Source organism: Mesoplodon densirostris, chromosome 15, assembly GCF_025265405.1.
Source record: "Mesoplodon densirostris isolate mMesDen1 chromosome 15, mMesDen1 primary haplotype, whole genome shotgun sequence".
NCBI lineage: Eukaryota > Metazoa > Chordata > Mammalia > Artiodactyla > Ziphiidae > Mesoplodon > Mesoplodon densirostris.
In genome coordinates this window covers 7,723,466-7,749,066 of record NC_082675.1, presented here as the reverse complement: position 1 = coordinate 7,749,066, position 25,601 = coordinate 7,723,466, and the positions used below count along the sequence as shown (strand labels likewise).

Genomic DNA, 25,601 nt, shown 5'->3' with positions numbered 1-25,601 from the left:
TCACAAACTGCACACACCTTTGTCACCAGCCCAAATCAGGACAGCATGTTCCCGGCAATCCCCGTGGTGTCCCCTCCCGGTCATTCCCCACCCTGCCATGGAAAACCACTACCTGACTTCTAACCTCAGAGATCTGAACCAGAAGTTTCTAAAAAATTGAGTTTCTGATATTTATAAATCAGAAAATTTGCGTTTCTCCCATCCTTTGAGAAATCAGATCCGCCAGCCCTTGGGCACGTTCTTCCTCGAGGCCGCAGCCCGCTGCAGCAGGAGCAGCTGTCCCTGCCAGGAGAGCGTGGCCTCTCCAGGCCCACCAGGCTCACCTCCTGTTCTGTCCCCAGCCTGGCCCTGCCGGTCTAAGAGCTCCCAGCACTTGCCTTTCTCTGTCTTGATCCCAGCTTCAGCGTCTTTGTACTTCTGACCACCCAAGCCTTTTTGTGCAACAAGGTGATGTTAGATAAATAAACAAGTAAATCAAGAGGGAATATTGGTTGGATCTAGTTTGTAACCCTCCAGGCCCGGGCTGTCTTACTCTGGGGGAAGGGAGACCAGCAAACTTCCCCATTTGCCCAAACTGACTAGTCTGGAAAACAGTCACAAGCTCCAAGGGCAAGGAGTCTTGCTTGTTGCTGAATTGGCTTCAGAGAAGCACAGGGAGGGTGTTCGCTGACAGTTAACGTGTCAAGAAAGTGTCACAAACACACGCACATACCAACAACTGCCGTATAATTTTAGTTGGGATGCATTTCATTTTCAGAAATAGGTACTTGAGTTGGGACGTACCCTGTCCCTCTGTCACTGGTTAGCAGCCCCACCCTCTGGGGACCGAGGAGGCCCCTGGCCTGGCTCAGTTTCAGTTAATTCATAGAATTACCGGTGAGAACCTTTTCGAGCACAGGGCGGGATCCCACCTGGATTCTAATGTGACTCTCCTAGGATCTACCCGTCATGGCGTGATCCTGGGCTGGGTATTGAACACGTAGCCTTGGGGTGGTAATGCCTACTTCACAAGGTCGTTATGAATATTGAATAAGATAATCCCTTAAAGGCCTTGGCGTGTCAGTGGCTAACATTTAAGAAGCCGTCACAGTGTGCCAAGCATCTTGCTAAGCCCATTTTGGGCATTACGTCATTTAATCCTGGTGACGAGCCACCTTTGTACAGACGATGAAGCTAAGGCTCGAGGAGGCGAAGTAACTTGTCCAGAGTTAGGAAGTTCATAAACGCCAGTGCTGCTATCTGCGGGCCTTTGGAGGAGGCAGAATTCAAGTTCATGGCCACTAGCCCATACGTAACACCCCAGACAAATCTAGAATACTGAGCAACCCAGGTCCCCGACTCAGGAACCATGCTCACCTTCCCTTTTAGTACATGTGCAGCCAAGAAAGACCAAGTCCGACTGCAGGGAGTGAACGCTCAGGGAAAGCTATGGGCCTGGTTAGAGTTATCTGGAAGGTTACAGGTGGGAGGATGGGCACAGGAGGACATGAAGGGACAGGGATCTGCATCCAGCTGTTCAGTCTCCAGGATCCACCTGAGGTCAGCCCAAGCATCAGGGTCGCGCCGTTACCAGGTTGCCAGGCAAGGCTCAGGGCAGCTGACTTGTTAAACATGAGCGCTTACTGTCCTTAATTAGCATGACCTAATGCTGGGACCCATAGGCTGAGCCTCTGCCTTCTGTGCTTCCAACACACACGGCCATGTATCTTGGCATAGGGAGGAGGCTGAGATTTTCTCGAAAGGTAAATCGAGGGAGTTTATATCTTTTTTTTTTTTGTAAGTCCCAGAATTCACGAGAGGATGCTTTTGTGTAATGAGCGCCCCAGAGTACACTTAAAATAAGATGCAGTTTACCGAGTCAGGGCTGCAGGGCTGCCTGGCGCTTCCTCACCAGGTTGAGGTAGAGGAGAGACTCGGGGTTTGGGGCTGGGCAGACCAGCCCGAGCCAGGGGCTCTGCTGCTGGGACTCAGTTACCCCATCTGGGAGGTTGTTGAGAATAAACGGGGTGACTGTAAATGCCCTGGCCTGGTGCCCAGCATGTAGTAGGTGCCCTGGATGTGTTGACGTGCTTCTCGTTTTCTCTCCTCTCCTTCCTTCCCTGTCTCTGTTTTTTCGTTCTCTCTCTCTCATTTTTACAAAAATGGTCTTGGTCCCAGGTGCACAGCATGGCCCAGAAAAGCAGGGTAAGACCACATGGGTATCTGTAGTTTAAAATGACTCTTTGCTCGCTTCTCGGCCTTTCGGCTAAGATCAAGTGTAGTATCTGTTCTTATCAGTTTAATATCTGATACATCCTCTATCCAAGGACAATATATTGAACGGATTTTTGGAGCAGGCGGTTGGAATAGGAGCTTGCTATGTGTGGATGTGTGTCCCCTCCACACATCGACCTGGTATTGCAGTACCCCCAGGAATGGTGCACCCCCTTGGGGAATAACTCAGTATCAAAAGGCAAACTGTGGGGCCTTCCCTGGTAGTCCAGTGGTTAGGACTCGGCACTTTCACTGCTGAGGGCCTGGGTTTGATCCCTGGTCGGGGAACTAAGATCCCACAAGCCTCACGGTGCGGCCAAAAAGATAATAAAATGACTCTTTGTGGGCTTCCCTGGTGGCGCAGTGGTTGTGAGTCCGCCTGCCGATGCAGGGGACACGGGTTCGTGCCCTGTTGCGGGAAGATCCCGCGGAGCGGCTGGGCCCGTGAGCCATGGCCGCTGAGCCTGCGCGTCCGGAGCCTGTGCTCCGCAACGGGAGAGGCCCCAACAGTGAGAGGCCCGCCTACTGTAAAAACAAACAAACAAACAAACAAAAAGACTCTTTGTGGCCAAGAAAGGGTGTCCAGGGCAAGGGGGGGATGTGCCCCAGGATCCCCAGCTTGGCCCCCCAGCTCAACCCCTAATGCCCTTGCCCAGCTAACTTTCTTCCCCTTTTCCTTTTTATTATGAAAAAATGTCATAATAGAGAACAGTAGAGAGAATAGTGTGATGAAACCCACATGCCTACCCACCTAGGTTTTCATAACATTATGCCCCATTTGCCTCATCTATTTTTTTTAATGTGTTAAGTTTTTTAATTGAACTACAATTTACAAGTAAAATAATGCACAGCTCTCGAGTGTAAAATTCAGGGAATTCTGACAATTGTATGCAACCCGTGCTAGAAGATTTTAAAGTACATTTCCCCACATCATGATACTTAAGTCTGTACCTAAACACTTCAGCACGCATCACTGATAAATGACATTTCTATCTACCCACTGTACCATTATCACTGCTAACAAAATTAATTCCTTACTTTTAAACTCCAGACTGTATTCAGATTCCCCATTTGTCCCAAAATGTCTCGCAGAGCTGGCACATTCAAAACAGGGTACAGATAAATTCCATACGTCATGCCTAGTTGTTAGGTCTCTTAAATTTCTTTAATCTGTAATACGACAGTAATCTTCCCTGCATCTCCTTTTATTTTTTTTTCTTTAGTTGCACTGACTTGTTGGGAAGCCTGGGCCAGTTGTCCTACACAATATCCACTTTCTGTTGTGAACTTGTTGCTCTCTCTCTCCCTTTTATTTTGTATCAAGTGAAATTGGTCCAGAGCTGGATCAGATCCGATGAAACGGTTTGATAATGCTGCCTTGTGGGACCACGCTTTGGCCTTTGCAGTGCTTCAGAGCCAGGCCCACAAGATGTCTGGTTTCTTCACCCAGAATGAGACCTCACGTGACCCCCAAAGATTTTGTTTTATTTATTTATTTTTGGCCGCACTGCGTGGCATGTAGGATCTTAGTTCCCCGACCAGGGATCAAACCCGAACCCGTGTTGCCTGCAGTGGGAGCTCGCATTCTTAACCACTGGACTGCCAGGGACGTCCCCCCCCACTTTTTTTTTTTTTGGCCCAAAGATATTCAATGTGCTGGGCCACCGTCTGCGGTCGGCTGCCGCTAATACAGGAGTCCCCTCAGTGAGTCGGGGACGGGAAGCTCAGATGAGCCTCCACCCCGCGCAGGACGTGTGGGGCGGCCCTGGGTGGGCAGCTCAGGGGCCTCAGGAGGAAGAGGTGTCTCCTCCCCCGGTAGAGCGTCCTGTAGGGCTGCGGGCAGCAAGGCCAGGGGGACTGAGCCCCCCACACGCCTTGAGTCAGCAGCCGCGGCATTTCACGCTGTGGTTCTGTTCCCCCCCCCCCCCCGCCCCGTGCAGATGATAACAGCAACCAGAGCTCCATTGCAGACGCCTCCCCCATCAAACAGGAGAACAGCAGCAACTCCAGCCCCGCTCCCGAGCCCAACTCGGCCGCGCCCGGTGATGGCACCGACGCCAAGGCGGATGAGGCCCAGGCCGATGGGAAGGAGCTCCCCGGGGCCGAAGGTATGTGCCCTCGGGCTGGGCTCAGAGGGGCCTCTCTCCAGCCAGCCTTCAGCCAGGCAGTTGGAAGGGTCTTTAAGGAGGTCCTGCCAAGTGCCACCCCCAGAAGGTGACGGTAGAAGAAAGGTAATGCCTGGAGCTCATATTCTTGAGGGGCAATTAAAAATATACAATGTAATATTTGGAAAATAAGTGCTTTGGAGAATTATAAAGTAAGAAAGGGGAGTGGGTTAGGGTTGCATTTTAAATAGGATGGTCAGGGAAGGCCTCACTGAGAAATTGACATGAGAGCAAATGAGGCTCAGGTTAGGGAAGGGAGCAAGCCAGGTGGGAGAAGAACATTGGGGGCAGTGCAAAGGCCCTGCGGCAGGAGCATGCTCAGCATGGCTGGAGAAGAAGGCACGAGGGTCTCAACAAGCGAGATGAGGTCAGAGAGGAGGCAAGACCTCGAGTGTCGGGGCTCATAGGCCACTTCACAGACCTGGGTCTTTATGCTGAGTGAGACAGGAGCCTTTGGGAGTTTGAATGCCGTGATATGAAGGATCACCTTGGTTGCCGTGATTGAGATCAGACAACGGGGAGGCCAGGGCGGAGGCAGGGAGACCAGCGAGGGGGCTACTGTAGTTGTCCAGATGGGAGAGGATGGTGGCTGATTATGTGGTAAGAAGGAGTCTGATTGTGGAGGACAATATACATGTATATGTGTATTTATAGGTTTGTTTATTTTGAGGCTTCTGGATTCTCTTTATGTATTTATTTATTTTTTTAATCTTGAGTCTTCTATTTATTTATTTATTTTAATGTTTATTTATTTGGCTGCACTGGGTCTTGGTTGCGGCGCGCAAACTCTTATTTGTGGCATGTGGGATCTAGTTCCTCAACCAGGGATCGAACTCGGGCCCCGTACATTGGGAGCGCAGTCTTAGCCACTGGACCACCAGGGAAGTCCCTCTGGATTCTCTTTAAATGAAAAAATTTCCAGTATACAGAAAAATTGAACAAATGGTGTAATACTCTCCTGTATACCCACCAGCCAAACTCGTCAGTTGTTAATGTTTAATGTTTTGGGGTTTTTGGTTTTTGTTGGAAGGGGGTTGTGGTTTGTTTTGGTTTTTTGGTTTTTTGGGGTTTTTTTTGCTTTGCTTAAAAGTATTTTTTTCTGAGGCCATCTGACATTGAGTTGTAGACCTTATGACGTTTTGTCTCTAAACACTTCAGCATGCATCTTTTAAAAATAAGGACATTCTCTTACGTAGTCACGATGACCATTATTGCACCTAAGAAATTGAACAGTAGTCCCTGATTGTCTAATATCGAGGTGTGTTTCGGGGGCAGAGGTGAGAGTGTGTTCGATGGGCAGTGTGTGGGCCCTGGCCTTGCCGCCACCTCTGATGGGAGAGGTGGAGGGGCAGGGCCAGGGCCATCTGGAGTGCCTGCAGATGCCCGAGTGCAGAGTTGGGGGTTCCAGGGAGAGGTCCAGGCTGATATGCTCTTACCTGGTGGGGCAAGGCAGCTGGCCTGGAGTCCGGGCTTCCAGATGCTTGGGGAGGGCGTGCATCTCCTTGGGAGAAGGCCGTCCTGTGTTGCGGAGTTCATTCACATCCCCTTCCGTTCCGTTCCGTTCCGTTCCACACACTTCACCCACGTCAGCCCCATGCAAAGCTCCATGCCAGTCCTGGGCGACAGTCAGCTGAGTCCCACTCCTGACTCCCAAGAACTCATGGGCAAGACAAGCACTGAAGCTGAGAACTACAGTCTACAGAGGTCACAGGCAGACTAGATCGAGCATGTGGTGTGCGGGTGTGACCATGGAACCCAGTGGTGGTTTTATTTTTAATTGGAACTCGATGCCAAAAATTTTTTTTTAATTGGAGTAAAATTGCTTTACAATGTTGTGTTAGTTTCTGCTCTACAGTGAAGTGAATCAGCTATATGTATACCTATATCCCCTCCTTGGACCTCCTTCCCCCGCTTCCCTCCCATCTAGGTCATCACAGAGCACGGAGCTGAGCTCCCTGTGCTTTACAGCAGGTTGTCGATGCCGAAATTTAAAAGTTGAGCAATTTCACTTAAAATAAGATCGATTTCCAGCCTCTCTTGAAAAGTGGGAAGATCTGGCAATACTGGACCTGCATTTCCATCGAGCAGCAACCAGCTAGAGCAGAGATGTGGCTGCCTCTCCAGAGAGGGCCAAGAGGACCTACATTCACCAGTTACCACACTCCTCACCACGCCCTATTGTCTCCCTGACGCTGAGGCCAAAGGCAGTTGCCATGTATTACACCGTGAGATCACTGTTGTTTTCCGTTTTTGTTTGTTTGTTTTTTGGCTGCGTGGCTTGTGGCATCTTAGTTCCCCGACCAGGGATTGAACCCGGGCACTTGGCAGTGAAAGCGCAGAGTCCTAACCACTGGACCGCCAGGGAATTCCCTGTTTTTCTCATTGTTGATTTAAAAGGAAAGTTAATATGTTTCTTGAACCTTTTTCTCTAGTAAGAGTGGAAAAGTAAAAGGCTGAGAGGCTGGGGGAATGCACATTTCTTTGAGCAAGAAGGAATATTCCTTTAGATTTTCTTTACAAAGCTTATTTGTGTCTGAATTAAATATTTGACTCATTCATGGCACTGCCTGGCCCCTAAGGGGGCTTTTGAGCTCACCGTGAGATGCAGTAAGGAAAGGGAGCCTGGAAGGCTTCCCAGAGGACGTGCTGTCTGACTTAGTCTTAAAGGATGAGCAGAGATAGCAGGGAACTGAGCAACCCAGGCAGAAGGGACTGCAGGGCAGTGCCTGGGGACCTGCGGGGGAAGATGCCCATGTGCCAGGAGCACCTCTGTGCAGAGGGTGCAGGTAACCCTACACAGGGGAAACAACCATGAATTAGAATGCAGATTGAAGTGCGCCCCCAGCTCTCCAGGGTCCTCCCCCTCCTCAGGGCGGACCACTGCTGAGTCTGTTTTGTAGCCTTCCAGAGAGAGTCTGCACCTAGAAGCATCTGTATGAGATAACCTTTCTCTTTAGAACGCTTTCACTTAGCCATCACCATGGAGATAATTCCACGTTAGGACACATGGATTTGTCTTATTTTCTTTACCAGCCTATCATTCAATGACGTGAATGTGCCATGATTTATTTAAATAGTACCCGCGTTGGTGGTCATTTGGGTTGTTTCTGTCTTTTTCCTACACTGACAGTGCTGGAGGGAGTCTTGTGTGCACGCCTCTTTGCCTCTTTGCTCGGGTGTGAGTGGGTGTGCTGGACGCGGCCCTGGAAGGGGGCTGTGGAGACGAAGGGCACGCCCTCCGTAGGCCCTGCGGGGTCTTCCTCCAGCGAGCCGGTGGGCGGAACGGCAGAGCAGGGCCTTTCAGCCTGGGCACTGTGGGCATGTGAGGCCGGATGAGTCTTTGCTGTGGGGTGTCCTGTGCGTGGCAGGGTATTAAGAAGCACCCCTGTCACTAGATGCCAGTAGCATGCCCCACCCCCAGTCGTGACACCAAAAATGTTTCTAGATGGGGCCAAATGTCCCCTGGGGGAGCAGGGGACAGAATTGTCCCCAGTTGAGAACTCTGTCCCAGGGACTTTGGCGCCGCCTTCTCCCGTATACAGCACGTGGGCATCCACTCTCGTTCCCATGGGGCCCGCCCGCCCAGGCCTGGCAGGGGGAGGTGCTGGGACGGGGCGTGGACACAGGACGAGCTCGTCACATCTGAGCCGACCCTTGCTGGCCGAGTGGCCTCAGGCCAGCGGCATCACCTCCTGCGTGCCTTCCTGCTTCCTTGTTCATAAGATGAGACCAATAACTCAGGAGGCTGGAAAGGAGGCGGGGCTCGAGGGGGTGGGGCAGCGGGAGGGCAGAGCGATCCTGGGGAGCTGGGGGCGGGGCCTGCGGGGCCCGTTCTGACCACTCCTAGCTTCTTGCTTGCTGGGTTGGGTTTTTTTGTTTTGTTTTGTTTTTTTGCTTTTTTGCATTGGGAGCGCGGAGTCTTAACCACTGGACCGCCAGGAAGTCCCAGTGGCTTCTTACTTTCTGGCCATGGCCTCGTTTCTCCCATGTTTGGGGTCTGTGGCTCCTTCACCCTAAAGGGTCCAGTAGAGCTCGGCAGCGGGATTACGTCTGGGGTCGGTGCTTCCACAATCTCTACCCTACCATCCACAGCCCCACGCACCATCACAGGTCCAGGTGGGAGCCACACCGGGGTCCCTCCTGGCCGGGCCAGGCCTCTGGGCCGGCACAGTTGCCCAGCTTTGACCAGGCGGGACCGCGCTGGCGGCCAGGCCTGCCTGCCCACGGCCCGGGGCTGCCGAGCTCCTGCGGGAAGGACAAGAGGCGGACCCTTGGGCCTTCCCAGGTTGGGGCCTACTGCCTGCGGGACAGGGCGGCTTGGTCGCCAGCTGTTGACCTTGCTTTGAACTTGTTTACTGCTGAGTGAGTTCAGGGAATGACATAATGTCCAAACTCCCTGGACTAAATTTAGGCCCTCGGGAAATAATTTCCCCTGAGCGCGTTCCAGTGCTGTCGGGTTAAGAGAATCAGGCCGCTGCAGCGAGGCCTGGAACGCTCCGCCAGCTCTAAGGACAGTTCCCACCGCGCTCTTGGGCCGGTCAAGGGGTTAGTGTGACTCTCTGGGTGACCGGCCACCTTCGTGATTTCTAAGCCTGCAGTGGGGCCCTTACCTTCCTCTCCACTCTGCAAAGCCCACCGGGTAGGGCAGAAAAGGATCTGTAGTCACAGAGAAGGAGGACGATAACAACTGCAAAGGTTTGTTAAAGCAAACATATATTATGAACTAGAATATAAGGTTAACATGGATATTTTCTTTTTTTAAAATTCAGATGAAATTCCCATAGCATAAAAGGAAGCATTTTAGGGCTTCCCTGGTGGCGCAGTGGTTGAGAGTCCGCCTGCTGATGCAGGGGACACGGGTTCGTGCCCCGGTCCGGGAAGATCCCACATGCCGCGGAGCGGCTGGGCCTGTGAGCCATGGCCGCTGAGCCTGCGCGTCCGGAGCCTGTGCTCCGCAACGGGAGAGGCCACAGCAGTGAGAGGCCCGCGTACCGCAAAAAAAAAAAAAAAAAAAGGAAGCATTTAAAAGTGAACAGTTCAGTACCATTTAGCACATTCATGATGTTGTGCAGTCATCACCTCTGTCTAGTTCCAAACTGTTCTTATCACTCTAAAAGGAAACCCTGTATCCTTTGGCTGTCACTCCCCATTCCCCCCAGTCCCTGGCAACCACCAACCTGGTTTCTGTCTCTGTGGACAGAGACAGAAACATTTTCTGGACATTTCATATATATAAAGGGAGTCGTGTAATATGTGACTTCTGGCTGACTTCTTTCATTCAGCATCATGTTTTCAAGGTTCATCCACATTGTAGCCTGTGTCAGTGCTTCATTCCTTTTTATGGCTGAATAATATTTCATTGTGTGGATGGACCACATTTTGTTTATCCGTTCATCTGTTAATTGACATTTGGGCCGTTTCCATCTTTTGGCCGTTGTGAATAGTGTTGCTGTGAATATTTGTGTACAGGTCTCAGTTTGAGGACCTGTTTTCAGTTCTTGTGGGTCTATCCTGTAAGTGGAATTGCTGAGTCGTACAGGAATTCTATTTTTAACTTTTTGAGGAACTGCTGTTACATGGATTTTAAAGGTAAAACTAAAAATACCAAAGATATGTCAGGTTTATGGGGAGTTTGTTTCTCTGCCCTAGATAATCCCTCATTTACTCCCACCTGGGATTATTTTGCTGCTTGGATACTTCTGTCTTTCCATTTAATCCTCACAGTGGCTCAACAGGGCGGCTACTGTCAACCTTGACTTTACGGAGGGTGAGGGATCTGAGACCCAGGAACAAGTGGCAGAGGCAGTATTAGAACCCAGGCCGGTTTCTAGACCCTGTGTCCCCCTCCCCAGACACGAGCTTGTAGGCGTAGCCCAGGGGCCACAGTGAGGTGGACCCCTGACCCTCCCCGCGGTGGCAGGAGAACCCAGCTCAGACCCTGACGGGATGTCGGGTTTCCTGGCACTGCCCTGAGCCATCAGGACTGCTGGTTTAGGGGAAGTAAGAGCGTGTGTTAACCGAAGCTCCCCTGGGCTCCCCTGGGATGGACGGGCTGAGGGTCAGCCTCCTTGGGAGGAGGACTGCAGCTCCTTCCTGCCCTGTCCCCAGCCCTGTGTGCCCTGCTGTCCTCAAGCCCTGGAGTGCTGTCTACTTTACCCCATTTCCCCATATTGCTTGCCTGCTTTAAAACTTAAGCCTGGAATTTTTTTTCCCCTTTGTTATGCCTCTGCCTCAGAAACCCCAGAAAGTAAGGCATACTTGAGTATTTTAGTGCGCTTTTTACAAATTAGGGTGACATATGTTGTTGGTGTCTTGAATGCAAGCAGAGCTGAGCCCTGGGCGTGATGTGGCTGCGCCCTCCATGCGCTCTGTGCCAAAATAAGCTTCAGGTACAACGGCCGTTCCCCGTTCTTCCAAAGCCGCATCACCTCACACAACCTGCTATGGCCTGCACCTTCCTTCTGCTAAAGGAACTTGGTGGGGGGAGCAGGGAGACTGATGCATGAGAAACAGCTCAAATGACTGGCAAAACAGGACTCATTAAATAAGTGATTGCTTGATAGAATGCTATGTAGCCATCTTGTAGGCTCTAGTATTTACAGAGTTTTTGAGGACATGTATTTTGGAGAAAGTCTTCCAAAATACTATGAGATCCTTATTTGGGGAGAGTGTAGAACTGTATGCATGTAGGGAGAAAACATCCGGAAAGATGGGACTAAATCCTCTAAAATGTTAGTGGCGTGGTAGCTGTGGATGGCAAGATAGTTGGTGATTTAATTTTTTTCTGTATTTTCTGTTTCTTGCAATGACAATCCGAAAAATATCCATATTATTAAGAGAAATGTTTACAAAGGGGCAGTTACCTCTGGATTCCCCAGCTGGAGAAGGCAGGCTTCCTAAAGGAAGAGGGAGGAGTCAGCAGCCATGATGGTTGGAGCATGCTGTGTCCACCAGAGGGCGCCAGGTGCACGCAGCACAAAGCATCCTGTCGCATCCTTTAGGTGGCCTCTCGGGGCACTTGGTAGGTAATAGGTGTGCAAGGGGAAGGGTCAGAGGCTGTAGGGCCAGAGTGGGGCCTGGCTGCTTCAAATGAGATCCCTAAGAATAAGCAAGAGACTCCCCAAGCCCCCCAGCCTCCTTGCAGTCCCGACAGACCGCCTGGCCACAAAACTACCCAATTCCAGGTATTTTTAGTAGTTGGTCCATCTGGCTCCGCATCTCCCGTGTCTGAAAACAGCTTCTGTCGTCTTGCTTTTTCCCTCAGATGCTTCTGACGAGCAGAATTCACAGTCTTCAATGGAAAACTCGATGAACAGTTCAGAGCAAGTAGAACGGCAGCCATCTGGAGATGTGGGTCTGGCTGCAGAGACGTCCACAGTCTCTCAGGTACCTCGGTCGAGGTCTCAGAGGGGCAGCCAGATCGGCCAGGAGCCCGTTGGAGTGTCGGGGGTACGTCAAAAGGTGTTTTGCTGTTTTGTTTCGTTGTTTGCTCTTTGGACGATTGGAACTGTCTGGTATTCACTGAGCAGGATTCGTGAGCATCCTTCTGTGTCTGAGCTGGTCACTGGGGCCCATGGTGAAGGAGGAGACACACGGGTCTGGCCCTTGGGGTGGGTCCTTTGTCCCAGCCTCAGCCTCACCACTTTGTTTATTCGGGTCCACAAAAGCACTGCCCGGTCTCAGTGACCCAAAGTCAACTTCCCTTAGAGCTGGGAAGATAAGACTTCAAAATCCTAAATGCCCGATGAGTCATCCTTTGGAATTTCGCAACTGACAACACTCCCCCTGCTCGGACCCCTTTCTGGGTCATCACTGTTTGCCAGAATCTGGTCTGAATCAGACAGTGCAGGCTCAGGTGGCTTTGTGGACAGGAGGAAATGTCCCGGGTTCGAATCCCAGATCCTTCACTTGGCACACATGAGCCTCAGTATCTCCAGCTGCTAAAATGGGATCACGGAACTGTCTTGGGGCCAGGGTGCGGGCGAGAGGAGAGAATGTGGGTAACACACTTAACACAGAGCTGCGCGCACGAGATGCCCCAGTGTTTCCTCGGCCTCCATGGTGATTTTTTACCGTCAGCCCTCTGTGCTTATCTAAGAGGTCTGAGGACTCAGGTATCAAAACTTCAACTAATCAAACTGTTTCCACTTTGCTGAGTATTTTCATACCGGGGGAGAAATTGACAAGTAGCAGAAAGAAGTCTGTACTTCTGTCTGTCTGTACTCTGGGGAGCCTTCAACCAGGCCTTCCGCAAGGGAAAGTGCCTCTCAGATTTTCACATCTCCATACCCTTGGATCTACAGCCCCCTTTCAGCCTATAGAACACCCTTCCAAAGGCCCAAAGACACAGAGGTGGTGTTGATGAAAGATGTGTTTGCCGTGGCAGAAAATCGGCCACAACCTAAGTATACCGGAAGGATTAAATAAATCTGGGGTCATGGATAAAACAGCCTGCTGTGCAGCTGTTAAAAAGAGTGTGTTGACCCAGGTACAGATAGAGAACAAAGAAATATTCTCACAATGTGAAATGAAAAACACAAGGCAGAGCCTCGAGCATAGCACGAGCCCATTTGATTAAAACTACGATACAAATCAAAGCCTCATGTAGATAGAGCTGGTAAAACCAAGAAGCAGCTGGGGTCTCCTGGCCTCTTGAACTCAGTGGAGGAAAGATAGCTTGAAACCTTGATCCACACCCTGGGAGCATGTAATGCTTTCCACTGACATCTGAAAGTCCAGGGGTCTTCCAGTCTAACACGTCCCCCCCCCACTCCCATTTCCGGGGACCCAGACCTGAAATGGGACCTCTTCTGCCATTTTCATGCTCACATAGACATGCCACCTGTCTCCAGAGCTGCTAGGTTTGTGAGCAAGGCGAAGGGTGCGCTGCACTAAAGCAAACAGCTTGGCATCGATGTTCAGCCATTCCTGTTTAAAAAAGAAAAAAGGCTCCCCGTCCCCTTTCTCACCCCCTCCCTCCTGCCCTCTCCCTTACGCAGGACAGTTCTCCTGTCTCCAGAGTCCGCTCCCAAGCTCACATACTGTCCCCCACCGCGCCCCCCATGCAAGCGCTCTGCAGACACTTCACCTGAACGGGATCCACCTTCCCCGGAAGGCACGGCGGCCCGCTTTCTCCCGTTACCTTCAGACTGAGCTTTTAGCACTTCCATAAGGAAAAGGGAGGGGTGCCTCCCTGCCGTGCCTGCTCTCCGGGTTTTCCTCAAGAAACTCACACACATCCTACATCAAGGCCCGGGGCTCTCTGTTTCACATTCATTGGGTACCCACTGTGCGTCGGGCAGTAAGCCGGGTACGAGATAGCCCGGGTGAGCCAGCAGACATGGTCCCCAGCCCTCGCGGGGCTCACGATGGGGTCGGCCGGGGGCGGGGGGTGCCGAGACACAGCGGGGAGACAACAGACGCAGGCGGGCCACGGTTCACGCCGCAGGAGGACGGGAGCGGGGCAGCGAGGAGATGCGTAAGAGGAGCAACGTGCCCTCCTGGACGGCGGAAGCAGGGGGCAGGGGAGGGCTGAGAAGTCAGGGTGGCAAGGGCAGGCCTTCTAGGCAGAGGGGCCGAGGGGGCACAGGCCCGGAGACAGGAGCCGTCCTGAGGAGCGGAAGGGGAGGCTGGACGAGGAGGGCGGGACGGAGGGGAGAGCGGGAGGCCGCCTCTGCCTGGCGAAGAGCTGGGATTCTGTTCTGAGGCCAGTGGGACGGCATTCTATGTAGGGTCGCTACTTTGAGAAGATCTCTTGGGCTCTGCTCAAGGCCGGGTAGGGCAGCCGTGGAGCAGCTGCTGCAGCAGCCAGATGAGGTTGGAGGCTCAGGTGTGGACAGGGTGGCGGGCAGAGGGCAGAGGGGCTGGGCCGAGGGTCCCTGGAGTTGGAGTTGGGCGTGGGGGCACGGAGAGGAGGGTGGGCTCCAGGGTCCGCTGTATCCCAGGCAGACGGTGGTGCTGTTGCCAGCTGTGGGAGCACCGGTTAGGACGGGCAAAGTCAGGAGCTGGATTCGGGTGGTGGGTCAGGTTGGAGCTGCCTGGGATGGTGGCGTGAGAAGGTCGAGGGAGAGGCAGACGAGTGAGCGTTGAACTTTCTTTTTTTTTTTTTTTTTTGCGGTACACGGGCCTCTCACTGCTGTGGCCTCTCCCGTTGCGGAGCCCGGGCTCCGGACGTGCAGGCTCAGCGGACATGGCTCATGGGCCCAGCCGCTCTGCGGCATGTGGGATCTTCCCAGACCGGGGCACGAACCCGTGTCCCCTGCATCGGCAGGCGGACTCCCAACCACTGCGCCACCAGGGAAGCCCTGAACTTTCTTTTTTTCGAGTCCCGGGACTTCTTGGGAATTTGGTGGCAACTATGGACCCTTCCCCCAGAATAACAGACTTGTGTACATTCCACAGTGCTGAGTGTCTGCCCCGGGCTTGGCACCTGTGCTGAGCCCTGGATGAGCAGTTGTTAACACGGCCAGGTTGGTCTAGCCTTCGAGCTTACAGAGGTAAACCCGAAACTGCGGATGTAATTACCCTGCAGCTAATGAGAGATTGGAAGACATGAGTGACATGGGCTTGGTGGACACAGGAGCAGCTTGGGTGTGAGGCTCCTCGTGGGTCCATGAACCTTTTTGAATCCACGAAAGGGTCACAGGGTCAGAACCATGGATGCCCGCCCTTGGGTCCTTCCTGGGCTGATCTGCAACCTCCCGGCTGACCTGAGTCGCTTTCCTGGGGTCTCAACCTGTGTTTCTCTTTTCTTTTTCTTCCCCCAAGGATCTGGAAGGAGTGCCACCCTCCAAAAAGATGAAACTGGAGGCATCGCAACAAAACTCCGAGGAGATGTAGACACCGAGTTCAGTCCTCTGATCCACTTCTCACGGGAGATGCATCAGCAGGCTTAATTCTAGAACAACCTCACCCGAGCGGATCCCTGTTGGGTGCGAAGGGAACTACTAACTTTTCAAGTTTACCAAGTGCAAATCCAAGAAAACCTAGAACGGCGTAACTTCTCAGACACTGAAGAACTTCTTGCTGTGAAGCAAAACACTCGAATCTTGAAGTGACTGTCCTGGGGAAGGCGGGGTTGACAGCTCAGGAGCGTCTGCACACTGTCTCTGAAGCCAAGATTACATTTGTGTTGCTGCTGTATTTTTTTTTTTTTCCACTCCTCTATTTAAGGATGTAAGCTATTTGAGGGTGGTACCGATCAGGAATTCGCTTTTTCATCGGGGCTTTTCACTGTTCAACTGATTCCTTCCACTTTCTTTTTTTGTGCCTTGTGCCCTTGAGGTGACCTCTGGCATGTTTTCCTGGTTGTTTTGCATCTCCCCTTGCAAGTGCCCTCTTGGTTCACTTCAGGCAGCCATTGCCCCGGTCCTCACATCTCTCTCCTCCCTGTCCCAGGACTTCAGCTGGAGCGGACCAGTCAGGGAGAAGGAGAGCCCGAGGCTGCAGAAGAGCAGGAACTCCCCGGCAGCCTGACTTCCTGGTCCAGGGGGCTGAGGGACACACCCTGAGCCCCAGGTGGGGACAGCACCAGCCTCCAGGGTCCGAGGAGTCTCCGATGTCTGGGCACTGTCCCCAAGGGCTTCAAGAGCCCTTGGATTGTCCTGGCACTTCCCCCTCTGCCGCCACCACACCTCCGAAGATGGACTGGCTTCTGCCGCTGACTGCAGGATTGTCTCCTTACGACGATAAAGGGGCGGAGGAGGCTGGGAGCAGACGGCAGGAGTAGCTGGTGCTGAACTTTTTCTCATAGGACGTCGCTTGGATTTCAAATCCACAGTCACCTGCTGCCCTCTGCTCGCCGCCCTCCCCCCCAGCTCCACCTGTCCCCACCTGCAGAGGAGGCAAGGTTGCAGTCGGCCAAAATCCAAAATCCACTTGCTTCTACATACCGTTCCGACTCCCAGAGCCAACAGTTGGATGGTGTCTCATTCCCGGATGCGCCGACGCTCCCAGACGCTGCCATGGGGGAGCGGGGGAGCGGGCCTTGAGGATTGGACCTTGAAGGCCAGAAAGGAGGCACCGAGGAACTGGAGAGCTTTGCACTCCTCCAGAAAGGGGCAACCGGGCCCCTCCCCCGCCTCCATCCCCTGCCTGCACTGGGACAGCTTCATCTCACTAAAATGGAGATGCCCGCCCCCCCTTGGACAAACTGCCTAATTGTTTGGTTCTGAGGCCTGTTTTGCTATTAATTCCTATACGGACTCCTCAGACCTTAACCCTTTTCCTGAGCTTTCTTTACTGCACTGGAGTTCCAACTCCCTTTGAGTTGTATGGCGGGGAGGGAGGGTTCTGAGGGTTTCGTTGGTTGTTTTATTCTTTTTTTCTGTTTGTTTGTTCTTGTTTTTGTTTTGGCTAATTGGTGCATATTCAGGTACCACCTTTTTCACATGTGGATCTCTCTCCTGACCACCGTGGGGAGTGTCTGCCAGGTTCCATTTTCTAAGCGTGTCTGAGGGTGAGGCTCTTACTTGTTTTTTAAGGGAGCCAATCTATTTCCTGCACTTCAAGAAGAATCAAAATGTTCCTGAATTTCAAATACCTCATGCAAAAATGTCTCCTGAAACAAGGGAAGAAAAAAAAAAAAAACACGAACTTTGAAAATCTTAAATGTTGAAGTTAGCGATGCCGAAAGGTTTCTGTCTTAAAAAAAAAAAAAAATCCTTATCCATTTCGCCCCTCAGGCAGGCAGTTCTGTGGAGAACTGTGTCCTGCGTTACCTCTCAGCATATCTCAAGGCGGCTTTACCTCCAGACCCTATAGAGTTAAGAGTTAACTTTTTCCTTTGCAGCAAAACTCCATTTGGATGAAAGATGAATTTGGATATTTATTTCCTCTTCTTTTTTGGGAAACGAGAGGTTACAAGCAAGACAGCTGAAGGAGAATCACACACGCATCCGTGGAAACAGCAGGGTCCTCTCGACAGGCAAGGGGAGTGGACACGGTTAAGCATGAACGAAGAGGACGCCCAGGCTGTCGTTAGTTTTTCTCTGAAGTGCCTGAAGGTAGGAATGGGCCGGGGGTCGGGACCTACGGGGCCCCGCCACGGCCACGCCAGGCAGCGCGCCAGCGGCCCTGCACTCCATCCACGCCGGCCGGGAAGGCCTTCCACGCGGGATGATGAGACTGCAAAAATCCAGACGTGCTTCCTTCCCCGACGCGGCTCGCTCCTCAGCCGCCGTTCCCCACCCCTCGCCCCCAGCCCCACCACAGAATCTAAGACCTTTCAGCCGGCGAGCCAGAGGCGGGGCTCCTAAGCGAATGCCTTCCGCGGACACCAGGCCTCGCGGCCTAAAGGGCTCCCGGGGCAAACTGAACTCCCTGAACTCCCCGAAAACTGGAAGTTGGGGACGCTGCAGCTACACATTCCACAAAGTGCTGGCACTTACCCCCATAACCCGAAGGCGGTAGACCGACTCATAGGGTGGTGACCTCCCATTACCAACGATGTCATGGTTTGGAATGTTCATTATCAGCCAAGGACCTGCTTAGAGGTATAAAGACCTTTTTTCACTGTTACCTAATTTTTTTTTTCCTTACGATTTTTTTTTTTGGTGTGTTGTACAGCAGTATAATTTTTCACTTATTTATTCCATCAGTAGATATGGTTTGTACAATGTACAATGGTTCCATTTCAGAAAATAAAAACTCAAATCATGAACACCATGCGATTTTTGTAGCATGATGATACAGAGTAAAATCCCGTGGATGGTGAGAAGGTCCCCCACCGGCTGCTCTGGCGTCTCCTGCACGGCCACGTGGCCCTGACCTTGTACACAACTTGCACGCAGGCACTGTGGCCTCCGCCTCCCGCGGTCGGTCGTGATCGCTGCCGTCATTAAGCACCAGCTGGATGCTGTGGGCAGGTGTTGTTTGCCACCTTATGCAGACAGCCTCTTGCTGCGTCAGAGCCCCGGTGTAAATTACAGCCACGCTTGGCCCCCCAGCCTGGGTCCTGGCCCAGGACACAAGTTTGCTGCGTCCCTGACTTTGGGAGGCTCTGGCCCGTAGCAGGGACTCTGAGGTGTCAGTTGACTAGCAGCTTTGTCTTGACTTGTCTTAACTCGTGGTCAGGCTGGAGGTAGAGCTGCCCCAGGGCCCTTCTCCCGCACCCCACCGCCCACCCCCAGCAACTCGGGCCCTTTCTCCCGCTCAGCTCAGACTCCCTCCCCCAGTGGACTTTTTCTTTTCTTCTCTGTGCAGTCTCTCCTCTTCCAACTCTCCACCTGAAACCGGGCCCTGGGGGTGGGACAATTGTTCTAGCGAGGCCTGTGCTAAGTCACCTATGTTGACCGTTGACCGACCTGCAGGCAAATGTTCTCTCCTTTTTGTTTTGTCTGACTCTCTTCCCCACCCCATTCCTTTTTAACATGTTCCAGTGTTTTTACCGGGATTGGTTGCTCAGCAAAATAAACTGATATGGAAAGTTCAGCCTGACAAAACACAAATCATAGGGGCCTTGTTTGCTTAACAACAACAAAAAAAAGTGCCTTAGCGGGCACACTTTCACTCTCTCCGGTGCCCCTGTGGTCTGTTCCCTGGGTCTCAGTCTCTGGATGAAGGTCCCTTCCTTCCAGACTTGTCTCTCTGGATCTCCCCCCTTCTCTCTGCCACTCTTGTCTCTACACCCCTGGTCTCAGGCGTTCTGCTTTACCTTCTCTGTCTCAGCTCCCTGTCTGTCTCTGTGGAGGTGTCTGACTTCTCATCTCCCTCAAGGAGCAGTTGTGCCCAAGGGATGGAAATTTAGGCTTTACAGGCATTCGTTGAGCACCACCTGTGTACTGGACCCTGGGCAGCAGTGACTCAAACTTGACCCTTTCTCTCTAGGCAGATAAGCTGGTGCATTAGGATGCCCAGCACAGTTTGGAATTGAGGGGCAGGTGCATTTTGATGGCAGGGATCAGGGAGGCTCCTAGGATGGTGAGGAAGTCCAGGCATGGAGCTAAGAAGCTCATTTTTCCTTGTGGACGCTAAGGAGTGGTTGGAGGTTTCTGAGCCAGGGCTCTGCTGGACTGGGGGCAGTGTTGCTAGTGAATGGCATGGATTGGAAAAAGCCAGACTGGAGGTGGGGGCAGGGCAGCTACGGAACTGGACAGTAAGTCAAGCAGGAGATCAGGAGTTGGCAGGAGGGCCCGTGTGCCCGTAGGTGATGTGAAGGCAATCAGCACTGAAGCCAGGTAGGGTGGGGACAGGTTGGGGAGGAGGCAGGCAGAGAAAGCTCTAGTCCAGGTCCAAGACTGGACCAAGATGAGTGTCATAGAAGTCCATGGTTGGGCTGAGGAGGGATTGCAATCCCTAAAGGCCAAGTCTACCCGCCCCCGCCTGCCTGGTGAGGAATGCATATTTTCCTCCAGAGGCTCATAGTAGACACTGGTTGTCTTTGCCAGTTGCATTCCCTTCTTCCAGTAGGGGTCCCCCTCACCCACTCTCAGTCCCAAGTCTGGCCACGTGACCCAGGCCCCTCCCCCTGGCAACAGCAATTGGGTCAAGGATGATCACATGACCTAAAGTGGCCCAATGAGAGTCAGCCCTGGGATTTTTGTGGGAACTGTTGGGAAAGAGTTCTGCTACAGTGTTGGCTGGAGTTGTTAAATGGAGCCGCTGGGGCCACCTTCGCTCCAAGGTGGGGAGAAGCCTGCCTGAGAATGAAGCCAACACAGGAGAGTGTTGAAAGATGGTGAGTGTGAGCCTCCTGAGAGCAGCATTTGAGCACTGGGACCCAGCCAGCTCTGAAGCCAGCCCTCCTCCTGAACTTTTCTATTTTGTGAGCCAATAAATGCCCATGATAGTTTAGGTCAGTTTTCACTGGGCCTTTCCCCACCTGAGCCCCCACCCCTCCACCCAAGGGCTTGGAGAGTCTCCTGGACAAATCCAGAAAGAGGGATGGTTGCTAAGATGGTAGCTCTGACTCCTGACTGGGTGTCATTTTCTTGGAGGGAGTGTCTCTTTCCTCCAAACTATGCCCTTTCAATACTCCAGTATAAGAAGGACTCGGAAGTTTCACAGCTGATGACAAACAAGGAAATAACCAGAGACTAACATGGACCTGTTTTGGACTTCTGAAGCAGCCCCTTCTAGAATCCTCAGAACTCCAGCACTTCAGAGCTGTGTGACCTCAGGTAAGTATCTTAACCTATCTGGGCCCCAGCTTCCTCATCTGTAAAATGGAAAGAATAATTGTGCCTACTCAGGTTGCTGTGAGGATTAATACATGTAAATTAATAAGTACATGTAAAGTGCTCGGGACAAGCCCTGGCACATAGTAAATCTCAATAATGTTAGCTGCTATTGTTATTACCATTGTAGTTATTATCCTCAGGCACATCTAGACTCCAGAAATCCAGCTGCTAGAAAATGAAGCACAGGGAAAGGCATAATCGCCCACTCCCAACTGCTTTGGCCTTGCCCTCTGAGTTACACTTTGCTCCCTGAAGACTCACCTCTCCCCCAAATGATTGACACTGGAGTTGTCCACCAAGCTCGCCCCACGTGATCCAGAGCCTGAGTGGTGCCTTGTGGGCTGACTAGAAGCCCACCAGGAAACAGGCAGAAGGGAAGACATTCCTGGTCGAGGGAAGGGCTTGAGCAAAGGGCTGGAGATTTGACAACACATCCCTGCTGCAGGCACTGGCTGCTCTATAAGACACGCCCAAGCAGGGAGCTTCAGGCCCGGGTCTCAGAGGAACAGCTCACTGGGGAGTCATTTTTCCAGCCTCTCTCCTTTACCATTGCTCTCCCTCCACAGGCTCTGGGGGGGAAAGGCCTCTGGGAGGCAAGGACCAGAATGTGGTGCCGGGCCTGTGAGTCCTGTCTTCCTCTGGGGTACCCCTGGGTACACTGGTGCCTGTGGATGCACTGGATGACTTGGAGTTAATGGCTTTATCTCTTTAGACTTGGCCAGAGATAACAATCTGCTTTGCATCAAAGAATCTCAAGAGATTCTTAAATCACGCTTTTCTCCCTCAGGGCTCTCTGAGTTATGAGCTCATTTGACCTCCTTGTCACCCTGGATAGTAGTTTAGAGCAGGGATCAGCCTCCCCATTATACAGATAAGAAAACTGAGGCCAGGGAAGTGACTGAACAAAGATCTTGCAGGGACTCAGTGAAGAAGGCTTTGGAATCCAGCCTGTCTTCCACTAGACCAGGGGTCAGCAGATCCGGCCTGCCAGCTGTTTTTTTTTTTTTTTTTTTTTTTTTTTTTTTGCGGTATGCGGGCCTCTCACTGTTGTGGCCTCCCCCGTTGCGGAGCACAGGCTCCGGACGCGCAGGCTCCGGACGCGCAGGCTCAGCGGCCATGGCTCACGGGCCCAGCCGCTCCGCGGCATATGGGATCCTCCCAGACCGGGGCACGAACCCGTATCCCCTGCATCGGCAGGCGGACTCTCAACCACTTGCGCCACCAGGGAGGCCCCTGCCAGCTGTTTTTGTAAATAAAGTTTTATTGTCACACAGCCATGCTCATTCACTTACACATTGTCCCTGACTGCTTTCATGATACAACAGCAGAATTGAGTAGTTATTACAGAGACTGGCTTGCAGAGTCGAAACTATTTACCACCTGGCCCTTTGCAGAAAAAGTCTGCCAACCCCTGCACTTGACCACAGTTTCCTGTTGAAACACTGTGTGGCTGAAAGAATATGATAATAATAATGATATTAATGATAATAATAATAACAATAATAGTTACCTACTATGTGCCAGGCACCATGCAAGGCTTTCCTGAATTTTTTGTTGATATGAAAGGGCATAGCTCAATGAATTTTCACTGAGTACACCTGCAAAACCAGCACCTGGATCAAGAAACAATATTACTAACCCCCTGGATGCCCCCTCCTATCCCTTCTAGTCACTACCCCTTGAAGGGTAATCACTACCCCGACATCTCTCTGCACAGACGTTTTCTAAACTTTAACATTTCCTGAACTTTCTATTCATGGAATCGTACAGAATGTGCTCTTTTGTGTCTGGCTTCTTTCACTCAACAAGGTGTTTGTGAGATTCATCCATATTGTTGCACGTCATTGGAGTCAGGACACTCCTGCTGATGGGCGTTTGGCCTGTTTCCAGTCTCCATGGAGTATTATGAATATGCAAGATATCGGACCTCATTTCACCCCGGCTTCAACATGAGAGGGGGACCAATTAGCCTCATCGTGCAGATGTGAAGACTGAGGTTAGAGACCATGGTGCCCGTGAGGTGACAGCAGGTAGGAAAAGCCCTCGGCGCAGGAGTCCCTGCCGTCCTGGCCCTCTGGCTTCCTCATTAGATTCTGGCTTGGAATCCCGCTGTGACCACAGACTGTTAGATCCCATTTATACGACATTTCTAGAAAAAGCAAGACTATGGAAACAGAAGGTAGAGGCTGAGTTGTTTGGGGCTGGGAGCACAAGACAGGAGGGAATGATTTGGGGCAACTGAATTGTGAGAATAATTGCACAACTGTATCAACTTATTAAAGCTCATTGAATTGTACACTTAAAATTGGTGAAGTTTATGGGATGTAAATTACACCTCAATAAAGCTCAAAAAAGAAAACATCCCGGGCCTCCCTGGTGGCGCGGTGGTTGGGAGTCCGCCTGCCGATGCAGGGGATACGGGTTCGTGCCCCGGTCCGGGAGGATCCCATATGCCGTGGAGCGGCTGGGCCCGTGAGCCATGGCCGCTGAGCCTGCGCGTCCGGAGCCTGTGCTCTGCAACGGGAGAGGCCACGGCGGTGAGAGGCCCGCGTACCGCAAAAAAAAAAAAAAAAAAAAAAAGAAAACATCCCAACCCCGCAGGCATCTATTTCTTCACCCCGCCTCTCACTCCCGTGCCTGAATTTTCCTCAGCGGTGTGAGGATGACTGTGCAAACTGTCCAGAGCTGTTGAGCCGTGGAACTCTTGTCGCTCCCCACCAGTCTGGCCTCTCCCTGCAAAGGCACGGGGGTCTCCCTCGCAGAGGTTTCATCTGAAGCAGTGGGGATCCTGTTTGGCTTTGCTATATCCGACCTGCGCCCGGTGGGGGTCAGAGAACCACGCGCAGCGGATGCACCAGCCCCAAACTGTTTCTCCAAGTAGTCCCCAGAGATGGCCGCTGCCTTTCAGTTTCTGCACTTGTTTATTTTCAAAGGGACGTTGCCAGACCGCTAGTCCCCCCCTGCCCTTTCATAGTTTGCTTTATGTAAGAGATTTCAGGAAGAAAGAGAGGAGGTAAAGTGACCTGAGACCAATTATTATGCCGGCAGAGAAAGGCGGCAGGCCCCAGCTGATAGGTTTGAGGGATGTGTGGGGTCAGAATGCTCCCTTGTTGCCCCCAGAACAGGAATCCTGAGAGTGTTAATAATCATTGCGAGGAATTCCCTGGCTGTCCAGTGGTTAGTGCTCCACGCTTCCACTGCAGGGGCACGGGTTCCATCCCTGGTCGGGGAACTAAGATCCCACATGCTGCACAGCCATAAAAAGAAAATGAAAAAAAGAAAGAAAGAAAAGAAGAAAAAAGAAATCATTACAAATATTCAACAACGGACACTGGAATAGTTGGACACGCGTGTGCAAAAGGAATGCCCCTCAGCCCAGTCCTTACATCTTATTGCAAGATTCACTCCAAATGGCTCATAGACCAAAATGTCACTCTAAAAATTCTAGAGGACAACACATGAGAGGATCTTTGTGACCTTGGGTTAGGCAAAGCTTTTTTAGACATGACATCAAAGGACTAACTATAAAAGAAAGAATTGATAAATTGGATTTCATCAAAATTTAAAACTTATGCTCTGCTAAAGCCACTGTTAAGAGAATGAAAAAAAAAACACAGACTGGCAGATAATCTTTGCAAAACACTTATCTGATAAAGGACTTGCATCTAGAATATATAAAGAACTCTCAAAACTCAGTAATGAAAAAGCAAACCCCCATCTCCCACCCCCACACCAAAAAAACTAGCAAAACATTTGCATAGACATTTCATCACAGAAAATATACAGGGACTTCCCTGGTGGCGCAGTGGTTAAGAATCTGCCTGCCAGTGCAGGGGACGTGGGTTCAATCCCTGGTCCAGGAAGATCCCACATGCCACAGAGCAACTAAGCCCGTGCACCACAACTACTGAGCCTGAGTTCTAAAGCCTGCGAGCCACAACTACTGAAGCCCGTGCGCCTAGAGCCTGTGCTCCACAACAAGAGAAGCCACTGTGATGAGAAGCATGTGCACTGCAAGGAAGAGCGGCCCCCGCTCACTGCAACTAGAGAAAGCCTGCGTGCTGCAACGAAGACCCAACGCAGCCAAACATAAATAAAATAAAATTTTAAAAAAGAAAATATACGAAGGCAAATGAGCACATGAAAGATGCTGAACATCATTAATTATTAGGGAAATGCAAATCAAAACCACAGCAAGATACCATTATACTCCCACTAGAATAGCTGAAAAGACCAAGTGCTGGTGACGATGCAGGACAATGAGAACTCTCCTCCACTGCTGGTGGGATGGTAAAATGGTACAGCCATCTGGAAAATCATTTGGCAGATCCTTATAAAGTTAAGCCTAAACTTACCCTACAACCTGGCCATCCCACTCCGAGGTACTTACCTAAGAGAAATTAAAATGTGCAAAAGCCTGTTTTCATAATCACCAAAAACTGGAAACAACTAAATTGGCCTTCCACTGGTGAGTGGATAAACAACTTGTGATACAGTCATAAGATAAACTCAGCAACAAAAAGGAATGAACTACAGACACCCTTGGCAACAGGGAAGCATCTCAGATGCGTTATGCTAAGTGAAAGAAACCAGACCCAAGACTGCTTACTGAATGATTCCATTTATATGACGTTCTGGAAAGGGCAAAACAATAGGGACAAGAAGCAGAGCAGTGGCTTCCGGGGGCTGGGGTGGGGAGAGGGGTTGACTGCAAAGGGGTGAGACGGAATTTGTGTGTGAGACGGTGTTGGGAACTAGTCCACTTTTTTTTTTTTTTTTGGTCACACCACATGGCATTCAGGATCTTAGTTCCCTGATGAGGGATCGAACTTGTGCCAAGGAAGTCCCATTATTATTATTATTATTATTTTTATTCCACATCTTGATTGTGGTGCTGATTACATGACGGTATATGTTTGTCAAAATTTGTGGAACTGTACAAAAAAGAGAGAGAAATTTATTTAAATTATACCCCAACAAAACAAGACAAAAATAATAATAGCCA

The 25,601-nt window shown here is 51.4% G+C and overlaps 1 protein-coding gene and 1 pseudogene across 3 annotated transcripts in view; both read left to right on the top strand.

Moving 5' to 3' along the window:
• BCL7A (BAF chromatin remodeling complex subunit BCL7A) overlaps positions 1-18,060 on the top strand; it is a 29,697-nt gene extending 11,637 nt beyond the window's left edge. Inside the window, exons 4-7 of one of the 3 annotated variants that reach the window (XR_009534516.1) lie at positions 4,194-4,361; positions 11,683-11,867; positions 15,186-15,593; positions 15,816-18,060. Coding sequence is in view for 2 of the 3 variants with exons in the window: in XM_060118770.1 (XP_059974753.1) it covers positions 4,194-4,361; positions 11,683-11,867; positions 15,186-15,257 (425 nt within the window). In the remaining variant the exon portion in view is untranslated. Of the gene's footprint in view, positions 1-4,193; positions 4,362-11,682; positions 11,868-15,185 lie in introns of all 3 variants that reach the window. The other 2 variants (XM_060118771.1, XM_060118770.1) reach the window with 2 other exon arrangements.
• On the top strand, positions 2,226-2,428 carry LOC132503336 (U2 spliceosomal RNA; annotated as a pseudogene).
• Positions 18,061-25,601: the final 7,541 nt, after the last annotated feature.